The 13,091-nt window shown below is 47.0% G+C and overlaps 1 protein-coding gene across 6 annotated transcripts in view; it reads left to right on the forward strand.

The window, feature by feature from the left end:
* Nucleotides 1-905: 905 nt before the first annotated feature.
* The window catches only part of ALDH3A2 (aldehyde dehydrogenase 3 family member A2), a 61,675-nt gene continuing 49,489 nt past the window's right edge, over nt 906-13,091 (forward strand). For 4 of the 6 annotated variants that reach the window (XR_010153252.1, XM_063799732.1, XM_063799733.1 and 1 more), the window contains exons 1-6: nt 927-1,584; nt 1,703-1,892; nt 4,306-4,537; nt 5,305-5,390; nt 9,112-9,320; nt 10,486-10,603. Coding sequence is in view for 5 of the 6 variants with exons in the window: in XM_063799732.1 (XP_063655802.1) it covers nt 1,133-1,584; nt 1,703-1,892; nt 4,306-4,537; nt 5,305-5,390; nt 9,112-9,320; nt 10,486-10,603 (1,287 nt within the window). In the remaining variant the exon portion in view is untranslated. Of the gene's footprint in view, nt 1,585-1,702; nt 1,893-4,305; nt 4,538-5,304; nt 5,391-9,111; nt 9,321-10,485; nt 10,604-13,091 lie in introns of all 6 variants that reach the window. The other 2 variants (XM_063799735.1, XM_063799736.1) reach the window with 1 other exon arrangement.

Consider the following 13,091-nt stretch of genomic DNA (forward strand, 5'->3'; position numbering starts at 1 on the left):
TTTGGCTGCCAGCTTGTAAACCAAAACCAGCTCTCAATCAATTTGGAAGTTTATTTTGCCAAGGTTAAGGACATGCTTGGGAGGGAGGTCTGTGCCTTCATCTAAAGATGATTTTGAGGGCTTCAATATTTAAAAGGGAGGAGCGGGCTGGAGGGGAAAGAGGGAGAACATGGTCATTACTGAATCCACACATTGCACAAATAGAAAAAGGAACAGGCAGGGGAATAGTCAATTATGTATTTGCCTCCTGCTGTGTAAATCAGCACTTCAGTAAGATAAGGTGAGGACAGAGCAGCTACCTGTGGGGACATTTAACCTTTTATCTGTAGCTATCTGCTTAGGGACATAGAGAAAGGCAGTTTCTTGCATGACTCAGCTTTTTGCTTAATTTTTTCCTTTTGGCATAGTGAATTGGGCTCCCACGGTTTTTGTTGTTTTGTACATAAGCGGAGAGTTCATTTGGGCCAGGGCCCCGAGTTATTTTCTTTTCACAAATATACCCTTTAGAGTTCAGAGGAAAGGCTGGGATTAGAGCCTTCTGTGAGCACTATTCATGGGATTACATGAGGGAGTGGCTGTGAAAAGAGGGCCCCGGACTAAGCCCTGGGCACCTGAACAAGTGAGAGGTCAGGAAGGGGAGAAAAATCCAGCAAAGGAACCCCAGAGGACCCGGCCACTGAGCTAAAAAGAAAAGTGCAGAAGAGTGCAGGGAAATGGTAAAGAAAAGAAAGCTTTCCACAAGACAGGACCGATCAGCTGAGCCAACTGCTGCTGAGTACAGTGATGAGAGCTGAAGTCTCTCGCCCGAAAGGCAATAAGGCGGGAGGGGGAAACCTGAGGGCAGCGGGTTCTCTCTTGGGAGCGGGAACACGGAACCATGGGCAGCGAGGCAAATGCAGCCTGGGGAGAAGCTCTGAGTAACGGACGTGCGAGGATGATGCTTGTGCAAGAAGGAAATGACCGCTGTCCCGGCTCCGCGGGAGACGAACCCCGGCTTCCCGCCCTCAGGGACTAGCTCTCCAGGGAACTGGGACGGTCAGTGCCGGTCGAGGCAGCTCCTCGCTGAAGGAAGGAGCAGGGGACAGGGAAGCGGAATGGGGAGCGCTAGGCCTCCAACTACGTCCATCTGGCCATGTTTGAAGAGCCACAAAATGGAGGAGGGAACCCCTCAGAGCGTGCCAGAGCGGAGACGGCTCTCCGTCGCAGTCGGGGCGCTTCCGGCAGGGCGCCCACTCCCAGCCGAGCGCCCTCCGCCTGCTCCTCCAGGATTCCTGTTCGCCCTTTCTGGGGCCGCCCCAGGGCGCTCTCAGCAGGATGGCCAACACCTTCCCTCCATCCCTACACCCCGCCGCCCCCGGGCCCGTGGCCGCGCTCGGCTCCCGCACTGCTCACTCCACCCCCTTCATCCAGCCCGCTGCCAGAGCCGGGGAGAGGGCGGGGGCCGCGTGGGCGAGGCCGTGGACAGCGGCTGTCACGTGGGCCGCCCAGGCCAATAGGGGTGAGGCTTTGGGTCGAGCTCAGTCCTCCCCCGGCGCCTCCGACTGGCAGTGGGACTCAGCGGGCGTGGAGGTCGCGGCTGAGCGAGTGAGCCCTGGGCGAGTGAATTGTGGCTGTGGGTTGACGGTGGAGACACCCCCCGGAGGGAGGCGAAGGGAAGGGAGGCGAGGCCTGCACCTGCATCTTCCCGCCTCCCACGCCCCAGCGCCCCCGGACCGTGCAGTTCTCTGCAGGACCAGGCCATGGAGCTCGAAGTCCGGCGAGTCCGACAGGCGTTCCTGTCCGGCCGGTCGCGACCTCTGCGGTTTCGGCTGCAGCAGCTGGAGGCCCTGCGGAGGATGGTGCAGGAGCGCGAGAAGGATATCCTGGCGGCCATCGCCTCCGACCTGTGCAAGGTACGCACGCGTGCGGCGGGGTGTGGGGAAACTGGCCCCCGCCGCGCCCTTGTGGACTGGAGCTTCGGCTGGGTTTTGTTTTTGCTTTTACATTTCGAATTACTCCAGCACTGGGAGTATGATCTCCAGCAATACAGATAAAGCCAAAGTTCCCGCAGACTTTCCCGGTCCTCTAGCACTTAGAAGGGCATATGTTACCTAGCTTCTGTGGTTCCTTTTCTGCCTTTTCTATTCTTGTCCATTTTTCTGTTACATTTGTGGTTCTTTTCCTTATGATGTGTAGGAACTCTTTGTATATTCTGGATTTAAGTAATTTGTCAGTTTACCGTATTGTGGATACTTTCTTTGGGTTTCTTTCTTTTCTTTTTTTTTTAAGCCAAATTTAGCAGTGGGAGAGTTGCATACCAACTTGAGTAACAGTAATATTAATAAGTTCTGAATAACCCATTACCATCAGACCAGCCTCTGGGTCTATTTCTTGTCTTTTAGCTTTGTTTATGGTTTCTTTGTTAGAGTTTTGTTTTTAAGTTATAGTTGCACTCAAATTTTTCTTCATAACTTTGTGTATTATTAGGTCAGTTCTCCTCAAATTTTAATGCACTAACAGTCACCTGGGGATCTTGTTAAAATGCAGATTATGGTTCAGTATGTCGGGGGTGGGATCTGAGATTCCAAGTTTCTAACAAGGTCCCCAGTGATATCATATGCCTCTTTTGGAAGCACGCTTTGTGTAGCAAAGTTTTTATTGTTTTGATTTGTGTGTGTGGTTTTTTTGTTTGTTTGCTTGTTTTGTTTTGCTTCTAAGTCTCACTGTGTCTCCCAGGCTGGAGTGCAGTGGTGCGATCTCGGCTCACTGCAACCTCCATCTCTTGGGTTCAAGCGATTCTCTTGCCTCAGCCTCCTCAGTAGCTGGGATTACAGGTGTGCGCCACCACGCCCGGCTAATTTTTGTATTTTTAGTAGAGATGGAGTTTCACCATGTTGACCAAGCTGGTCCTGAACTCCTGGCCTCAAGTGATCCGCCTGCCTGGGCCTCCCAAAGTGCTGGGATTACAGGTGTGAGCCACCACCCCTGGCCTGTGGTAGCAAAGTTTTAAGTAGTGTTTTAGGGTGTAAGTATATTCCTGTATGTTTGCTGATAATATTGTTACTTTTTTTTTTTTTTTAAAGAGACAGGGTCTCCCTTTGTTACCCAGGCTGAAGTGCAGTGACTCAATCATAACTCACTGCAGCCTCCAACTCCTAGGCTCAAGCAGTCCTCCTGCCCCAACCTCCCAGATACTAGGACTACAGGCATGAGGCTATCATCTTGTTTTTTTTTTGTTTTTTTTTTTTCTTGAGGCGGAGTCTTGCTCTTTCGCCCAGGCCGGACTGCAGTGGTGCTCTTTTGGCTCACTGCAAGCTCCACCTCCCGGGTTCACACCATTCTCCTGCCTCAGCCTCCCAAGTAGCTGGGACTACAGGCGCCCGCCACCGTGCCCGGCTAATTTTTTGTATTTTTAGTAGAGATGGGGTTTCACTGTGTTAGCCAGGATGGTCTCCATCTCCTGACCTTGTGATCCGCCCGCCTCAGCCTCCCAAAGTGCTGGGATTATAGGCGTGAGCCACCGTGCCTGGCCTATCATCTTGTTTTTACTTTTTATCTGCATTACATGTGTAGCAAGGCTTTGCTCTGGGTTTGTGATTTTTCCCTTCCCCACAATCCCCTCAATCAAAGATTATTTTAATAAGTCGTAATAGTGGTAGTACTAGTAGCAACTATGAAATTTCTTTTAGAGTACTTTTGGTGGAAAGGGGCTGTGGTATTAAATAAACAAGATGGGGTAATTAAGATTCCAAAAAGTCTGTGTCATTTAATCATACTTGAAGATCTAAATGTTTGTGTGAGTATGTGTGTATATAGGATGACTCAAGAAATACAATAAGTTCCCTGTCCTCAAGAGTTTTAAACTTGATTGGGAAACAGAACATACACAGATGAAATGTGAGTGATAGTTATAAACCAGTGTGTTAAGGATGAATATTAAGATGCAGGTCAAAAGCATGATTGCTGTAATATATAAAGTGTGTTCAGAGCAGACCTTTATTACTCAAGGAAATCTTCCTGAAAGAGGGAATATTTAAGCCTGGCTTTTAAAGGGTGTGGATTACTAAAGAAGGATTTACTAATGGTATTCAACTAGTGTTACTACTCCCTGAAATAATCTTTGATTTTTTTAAAAGAAATATATTAGAGAATTAGCAAGCCCTTACCAGGGGCGTGAAGGGTACAAAAGGAGTCTGAATGGCAAACAGCTAGTCTGATAATGCCAGTTGTTGTCACTACAGGTGTACCTGGCTTGAGTGTTTTGACATTCAGGGCCAAGTGTATCATACTTACTCTGCAAGATTAACTGTGATTCTCTTATAACAGAGTGAATTCAATGTGTACAGTCAGGAAGTCATTACTGTCCTTGGGGAAATTGATTTTATGCTTGAGAATCTTCCTGAATGGGTTACTGCTAAACCAGTTAAGAAGAATGTGCTCACCATGCTGGATGAGGCCTATATTCAGCCACAGCCTCTGGGAGTGGTGCTGATAATCGGAGCTTGGAATTACCCCTTCGTTCTCACCATTCAGCCACTGATAGGAGCCATCGCTGCAGGTCTGGTGCCAGCTTATGTCTATATACCTTTTCAGGGAGGCTTATTTTCTCATATTAATTGGAAATTAAGGATGTGGCTAATTAAATACATTTACTTGGTGATTTGCCTTTGTTTACACCACCAGTGTACTGAGAATTCATACATACCATACATATTTTTAAATGGGCTGCTGAGGAGATTTGTGTGGCTATGTTTTGAAGCACCTGGGGAATGAACCTGTGGGAGTGTAAAGATGTGTGAGTCAGCAGGCCCAGGAGTTTGGAGTCAGGCATCCATGTTCTAATATGGTTTCAGTTGCTGGCTCTGGCTTCGGATGAACCATTTGATTCTGTCTGACCAGTTGCTTCATTCAAATAAAGACTATGAGAGTAATGCTAGCTTGGGTATATAGCAAATGCCAGGAGATTAATTTCTCACTTTGCAGGATCCAGATAGAGAGATGTATGTTGAAATGGCTCACTTGCCCAATAATTCCAGGGCAGAGAGGACAATCTAAGGGCAGAAGTGGGAGAAAAGCGATAGAAAGCTGGAGGAGTGGGAAAGGCTGCTGGAACCCATTGTCAGTGACCTGAAGATGAGGACAGCTAAGGAGTTAGCCTTAGAAGAGAAAGTGAGATGAGCTCTTATGCTAATTATGAGGATATGCAGCATTGAGAGCTGCAGAAATAATTGGGAGTACCTAGCCTGTTCTTCCCACGGAACATCATTTTGGTAGCTATTAAAGTTAAATATTAGATGATACTGTTCTACTTTTTACTTTGTTTAGGAAATGCTGTGATTATAAAGCCTTCTGAACTGAGTGAAAATACAGCCAAGATCTTGGCAAAGCTTCTCCCTCAGTATTTAGACCAGGTAAGAATTTCTTGACTCATCTCCAACATATGTGTTTACTGTGGAAAACACACATTTTATTTTCTTGCTATTACATGTTATTGCTGGCCGGGGACCCAACTGCCGTCTCTTTAAGCCTTCAACAGTTGGCTTAGCAAAAGAAGTTCGGTTCCAAAATACACGGAGTGTATTTTGTGTGGAGTCACCCAGCTCTTGGGGTTACACAATATATGTAGGCCCATGGCTTCATGCCAAACAGATTCTGTCCGTCTGGGATTTGGGGTTAATTTTTGAGCTAACATGATTTTAGGTGTTTTCGTTTAATGGATTATTTAATGAGGGACTGGTACTGTGCTGGGTACTGGCATATTTGTGTTACTAACAATCTCTTTTGTACTAACAAAATGTACTTTTCTGTGATTATATAAGAGTACTTTTTTTTTTTTGAAATGGAATCTTGCTCTGTCACCCAGGCTGTAGTGCGATCTTGGCTCACTGCAACCTTTGCCTCCTGGGTGCAAGCGATTCTTCTGCCTCAGCCTCCCAAGTAGCTGGGATTACAGACGTGTGCCACCATGCCCAGCTAGTTTTTGTATATTTGGTAGCGATGGGGTTTCACCGTGTTGGTCAGGCTGGTCTCGAGCTCCTGACCTCAGGTGATCCGCCCAGCTTGGCCTCCGAAAGTGCTGGGATTACAGGTGTGAGCGACCATGCCCATGTGTCTGGAATTGGTGGGTTCTCGGTCTCACTGACTTCAAGAATGAAGCCGTGGACCCTTGCAGTGAGTGTTACAGTTCTTAAAGATAGTGTGTCCGGAGTTTGTTTCTTCTGATGTTCGGACGTGTTTGGAGTTTCTTCGTTCTGGTGGGTTCGTGGTCTTGCTGGCTTCAGGAGTGAAACTGCAGACCTTCGTGGTGAGTGTTATAGCTCTTAAGGCGGCGCGTCTGGAGTTGTTTGTTCCTCCTGTCTGGAGTTGTTCATTCCTCACAGTGGGTTCGTGGTCTCGCTGGCCTCAGGAGTGAAGCTGCAGACCTTCGCAGTGAGTGTTACAGCTCATAACAGCAGTGCGGACCCAGAGTGAGCAGCAGCAGCAAGATTTATTGCAAAGACTGAAAGAACAAAGCTTCTACAGTGTCGAAGGGGACCCGAGCGGGTTGCCGCTGCTGGCTTGGGCAGCCTGCTTTTATTCCCTTATCTGGCCCCACCCACATCCTGCTGATTGGTCCATTTTACAGAGAGCTGATTGGTCCGTTTTGACAGGGTGCTGATTGGTGCGTTTACAATCCCTGAGCTAGACACAGAATGCTGATTGGTGCATTTACAATCCTCTAGCTAGACATAAAAGTTCTCCAAGTCCCCACTAGATTAGCTAGACACAGAGCACTGATTGGTGCATTTACAAACCTTGAGCTAGACATAGAGTGCTGACTGGTGCTTTTACAATCCTCTAGCTAGACATAAAAGTTCTCCAAATCCCCACCAGATTAGCTAGATACAGAGTGCTGATTGGTGCATCCACAAACCCCAAGCTAGACACAGAGTGCTGATTGCTGCATATACAATCCTCCAGCTAGACATAAAAGTTCTCTAAGTCCCCACCCGACTCAGGAGCTCAGCTGGCTTTGCCTAGTGGATCCCGCACCGGGGCTGTGGGTGGAGCTGCCCATCAGTCCAGTGCTGCGCGCCTGCACCCCTCAGCCCTTGGGTGGTCGATGGGATTGGGCGCTGTGGAGCACGGGGCGGCGCCCATCAGGGAGGCTCGGGCAGCATGGGAACCCACCAGGGGCGGGGTGGGGGCCTTGGGCATGGCGGGCTGCAGGTCCCGAGCCCTGCCCTGCGGGGAGGTGGCAGAGGCCCGGCGAGAATTCGAGTGTGGCACTGGTGGGCTGGCACTGCTGGGGGACCCGGGGCACCCTCCTCAGCAGCTGGCCCAGGTGCTAAGCCCCTCATTGCCCAGGGCTGGCAGCGCCGGCCAGCTGCTCCGAGTGTGGGGCCCACTGAGCCTGCGCCCACCCAGAACTCGCTCTGGCTTGTGAGCGCCACACGCAGCCCCGGTTCCTGCCTGCGCCTCTCCCTCCACACCTTCCCACAAGCAGAAGGAGCCGGCTCCGGCCTTGGCCAGCCCAGAGAGGGGCTCCCACAGTGCAGCTGTGGGCTGAAGGGCTCCTCAAGCGTGGCCAGAGTGGGTGCCAAGGCCAAGGAGGTGCTGAGAGCGAGCAAGGGTTGCCCGCACGCTCTCACCTCTCACCCAGCCTATAAGAGTACTTCTGCTTTCACAAAAGACATGTCTGTGGCATGAAAACATGCCACACATACACAAAAAGTGCCCTCCTGAACTAGAGGGCGGATCCTCACACTGACTTAACATGCTGGCATTTAAGAATATCAAGAACTGAATAAAGAAAACGATCTGCTCAACTGCGGGGTAGTTCATCTGTCTGAGTCAGAGGTTCTTATGCCTTCCTGGGGAGGAAGTTATGATGCCATGAAGAAATTGGCACTGCTGAGTTCTACATGCAGTTGCTACAGGGAGGAGTCTTCATTTAGCTTTAAGCGAAATACAGCTTAAAAATATCTTACCTGTATTCTGTACATCAACTTGTGATGGATTGAGGCCAGTTCTGGTTCTTGGAATGATATTTTTCTCTTTGTTAGAACCGTTTTGTTCTAATAGCTGTGATGATCCAATCAAGAAAGATGAAATGGAAGACAGTGAGATGTCAAGGATTGAATAGGACATAGAACCAGAAGATAGAGGTTGAAGGTACTGCTTTGCCCCTGACCAGGGGTAAATTCTTCAATAACTGACTCTGTCTGGATAAGGAGGATAATAATGCTCTACCAGCTTCAGTTACCGTGTTAGGGGATCAATAATATATGCTATGTAGATTAAGCCATAGAAAAGTTAAAGCTTGAAACATTTGTTGGGCAGCTGAACCATGAAGTGAATGAAATTAATTCGCCTTCAAGTGGAAACATGAGATCCACAAGCCAGCTTTTACTTCACACTTCCACCTTGGAGTCTTGAATACCTCTCTGTCTTCCTTGCTTGCCATCTGTTCTCTTACTTTTGATGCTGTTATTGTCCAAGATGTTCTCTCTTAGAATAGCTGGTAATGATAGCACAATGCATAGATGGGCTCAGTCCACAGAAGCTACGTGAATTCTCCCAGTAACAGATGAGGAAATTGAGGCTCAGAGATGTTCAGTAGCTTGCCTAAGGTTGCATAAGCTAGTGAGTGGCAGAGCCCAGATTCAAACCAGATACACTTCAAAAGCAAGCGCTCTCAGCTACTGTGCCGGATATACCATTCATTCAGAATAGCGTGGGCTAAGCCCACTCTGTGTTGTGAGACAGAGAACATTCAGACTAAGACATGCATGACCTGTCCTGTGGGAGCCACTCTTCACCAGAGGCACTTCTGCACACACCCGCGTCTCATGCATTTTCCCTGGTCAAATTCAACCATTTGTTCTCCTTAGTGTCTTTGTTGCTGAGCTCATGTAAAAAAACACTGGAGTCTCCAGATTGGTTCTATGTGGGTTCATGCTTCCCAGATGCCATCGGACTGTGTGTTCTCCTCTTGTCCTTGGTCAGTTCCCTCTCCCATCCCTCACAGGGACTGGTCTTGACACACTCTGGGTTTTACTGAATGTTACGTGTTTATGTTGAAGAGATTGCTGATGTTAGACGTTAGGATTAATTTGGCAGTGCAAGAGTTTGTGTTTCTCTTTCTTTGAGGATCTCTATATTATTATTAATGGTGGTGTTGAGGAAACCACGGAGCTCCTGAAGCAGCGATTTGACCACATTTTCTATACGGGAAACACTGCGGTTGGCAAAATTATCATGGAAGCTGCTGCCAAGCATCTCACCCCTGTGACTCTTGAACTGGGAGGGAAAAGTCCATGTTATATTGATAAAGATTGTGACCTGGACATTGTTTGCAGGTGAGTCTGGCTCTCTGATTTTCTGAGGTTTTCCCAGCACAATGGAGACTTTTCCTGACAATGTTACTCTTTGTACTTGAACCCCATACCTTATGGCTCCAAGATACATTATTAAGCTTTGGTGGTTGATGTCCTCAAGAGTAACAGGAGTCTTTCACTGTCTCTTGGCGCCACCGTCAAAAATGGTGAGCTGTACGTCCTGACATCATGTGGTTGTCCTTAGGAATTTTTAAAAAGTTATATCTGTTCTCAAGATTACAGCTAGATCTAGCAAGAAATTTTAACGTTCTTCTGGCCAGTGATCTGTGAAGTACATAATCCAAAGTATTGTGTGTGCCTAATAAAATCTTTAAATGCCCATTTGAGAGGGTATTATGCTGATAACTGAGATCCTTTGTGGACAAAACAAGTGTTCCTCATTTTTTAACTGCGAATAACATCTTGCATCTGAAAATTAGAAAATAAGAGGTTTCAGGTTCTCTCTGCTAAATCCGGTTTAGCTACTAAGAAGTGCCAAATCATAGAACTGACTCTGTGCTCTGGGTGGCGTGGCTTTCTCTGCCCTTCAGAGATTCCAGGTCAGGGTTCCAGGTTGGCTTCCTAAGTAGAAATCCATTTGTCAAAACCAGACACCCTCAGTTAGTGAATGTTTAGGGCATGGGTTTCTGCCCACGCATAGGAAAGGTCTTCCCAAGTGGGGCAGGGCTCCACAAAGAGGAGGATGGCCTTGGAGGCTGGCTGACATCTTGCTTTATACCTGAACATCTTGCCGGCAGAGCCAAAAGCCACAACCAGGAGAGTCTGTACCGAACTCTGGTCATCCAGGACTTTCCTTTGGCTGGACTGGGAGAGGGGAAAGGACATTGGGAGGCTGTTTCTCCTCTTTTCCTGCAGCAGGCAATGGCTTCACTGTTTACCAAGTACTGTTTCCCATGAGCTGGCCTGAGAACTTCCCTGCTATGTAAAATATTCCACCTCATTTGGAAAATACTTTCTAAGTTCCAAACAACTGATTTAGAAATGAGTTTTTAACTTTTTTATAAAAATTGCCAGATAAATATATGAATCTATTTTAGTTGCAAGACATTCAAACAACACAATGTAACAAATGAATATTTGACTGAATTACTGAATTATATAGCTGTTCTGGATGTTTTCCCCTCAGACGCATAACCTGGGGAAAATACATGAATTGTGGCCAAACCTGCATTGCGCCCGACTATATTCTCTGTGAAGCATCCCTCCAAAATCAAATTGTATGGAAGATTAAGGAAACAGTGAAGGTTTGTATTAAAAACATCTGATTCCACTGATTTTAATAAGATAAGGAGTCAAATTAACTATTCGCAGGCAGCATCCCCATTTGTTTCTCCCTTCAGGAAAATTTCAAAATCATATGTGACTCAGTGAACTTATTGACTAATATGAAAATGCTATGCGTACCATAGAATATATGCTGGGAGCAAGGTTCCATTGGTGTTAAATCTACTTAAACTGTCTAGTTGATTTGTTGATGATTAGTTGTGGCATATACTTTTTTAAAAAAAGTTAAATAATCGTGTGTCCGTGGTTTTGAGGGAATGTTGCCAACCCTTTAGGTATAATCAGAGAGACTCTTTGGCATATTGGCCATTGCTGCTGAAGGTTATCAGTTTTTGTGTATGTAGAGGGCCTAGGGTGGCCAGTAGTTTGGAGGAGTGACTTAATTAAATAACTACTTACAGTATACCCTTTATATAATTAACAATCTTTCAGTGTGTTTAAAGTAAATATTTGCAGTGAGGGAACCAAGGAAGACTGCATGTAGAGTCCTAAGCCAAGACTTGAAGAAATATAGGATTTAAGTTGGTAGAAAGGAATGGGGGCTGGGCACGGTGGCTTATGCCTGTAATCCCAGCACTTTGGGGGGCCTAGGGGGGCAGATCACTTGAGGTCAGAAGTTCAAGACCAGCCTGGCCAATATGGTGAAACCCCGTCTCTACTAAAAATACAAAAAAATTAGCCGGGGATGGTGGTGCATGTCTGTAATTCCAGCTACTCAGGAGGCTAAGGCACAAGATTTGCTTGAACCCTGGCAAGAATCGCTTGAACCTGGGAGGCAAAGGTTGCAGTGAGCCAAGATCACACCACTGCACTCCAGCCTGGGCGACAGAGCAAGACTCTGTCTTTAAAAAAAAAAAAAAAGAAGAAGAATGGGATGACCAGATGACCAGTGTGACTGAATTCAGCAGTGGGTGAGGATCATTAACCCCTCAGATGAAAGAAATTATTGGAGCAGTCACTGTTTACTCAACAGATGTTAATTGAGCACTAAAAGGAAGGATCAAAAACACCAAAGAGTAATGCATGTGATCTGAAAATGAAAATTGTTGGCCAGACATGGTGGCTCACGCCTCTAATCCCAGCACTTTGGGAGGCCAAGACAGGTTGATCACTTGAGGTGAGGAGTTAGAGACCAGTTTGGCCAACATGGCAAAACCCATCTCTACTAAAAATACAAAAATTAGCCGGGCATGGTGGCACGCACCTATAATTCTAGCTACTTGGGAGGCTGAGGCACAAGAATTGCTTGAACCCGGGAGGTGGAGCTTGCAGTGAGCCAAGATCATGCTACTGCACTCCAGCCTGGGTAACGGAATGAGATTTTATCTCAAAAGAAAAAAAGATATGAAAATTGTCGCCGTTGTGGTGGTTCACTCCTGTAATCCGAGCACTTTGGGAGGCTAAGGCGGGAAGATCGCTTGAGCCCAGGAGTTCAAAACCAGCCTGGTCAACATAATGAGACCCTGTGTCTACAAAAGAAAAAAAGGTTAGCTGGGTATGGTGGCACATGCCTCTAGTCCCAGCTACTCAGGAGGCTGAAGCCAGAAGGATCACTTGAGCCCAGGAGTTCAAGGCTGCAATGAGCCATTATTGCATCACTGTGCTCCAGCCTGAGTGACAGCGTAAGACTCTGTCTCAAAAAAACAAAAAAAGAGAAAATTGGCTGGGCACAGTGTCTCACTCCTGTAATCCCAGCACTTTGGAAGGCCAAGGCAGACAGATCACTTGAGGCCAGGAATTCAAGACCAGCTGGGCAACATAGCAAAATCTTGTCGCTACAAGAAATACAAAAATTCAGGTGTAGCGGCGTGTACGTGTGGTCCCAGCTACTTGGCAGGCTGAGGTAGGAGGATCGCTTGATCCTCCTGGGAGGCGGAGGCTGCAGTGAGCCAAGAATGTGCCACTGGACTCCAGCCTGGGTGACAGAGTGAGACCCTGTCTCAAAAAAAAAAAAAAAAAGAGAAAATCATGTACCAGGAAGTTCAGGACAATAGTTCACTATGTGTTCCAGGCAGAGTAACTTGGGGGATGAGGTGCTAGGGTCTTGACATGGGAATTGGACTATCATTTTTAGTCATAGGACTAAAAATGGATCCAGATGAGCACATGAAGGGAGAGTTGCCCAGATTCAGGGTACATGGGAAGAGAGAGTGGTTAAAGATACTTGTGAGATTGAAAATATTTGGGAATTGGAGAATGCTTAGTTGAGTGTAGTGATGAATTCAATTTCAAAGGAATAAGGGCCTCTGCCTCCCTTTGAGGCATTTATACTCTTAACACAGTGGTTCTCAAGCTACATGTTACACTAGTGAGCCATTTAAAAACAAGTTTGCAAGCCTTACCCTCCAAAGATTCAGCTTGTCTGAGGCCTCCAGGTGATTCTATGATGCACTCAGCATTGAAAACTACTGTTGGTGACTCTCGAGTCAGAGCCCAGGCACATGCATT

This window comes from Pan troglodytes, chromosome 19, assembly GCF_028858775.2.
Source record: "Pan troglodytes isolate AG18354 chromosome 19, NHGRI_mPanTro3-v2.0_pri, whole genome shotgun sequence".
In the NCBI taxonomy this organism is placed as follows: domain Eukaryota; kingdom Metazoa; phylum Chordata; class Mammalia; order Primates; family Hominidae; genus Pan; species Pan troglodytes.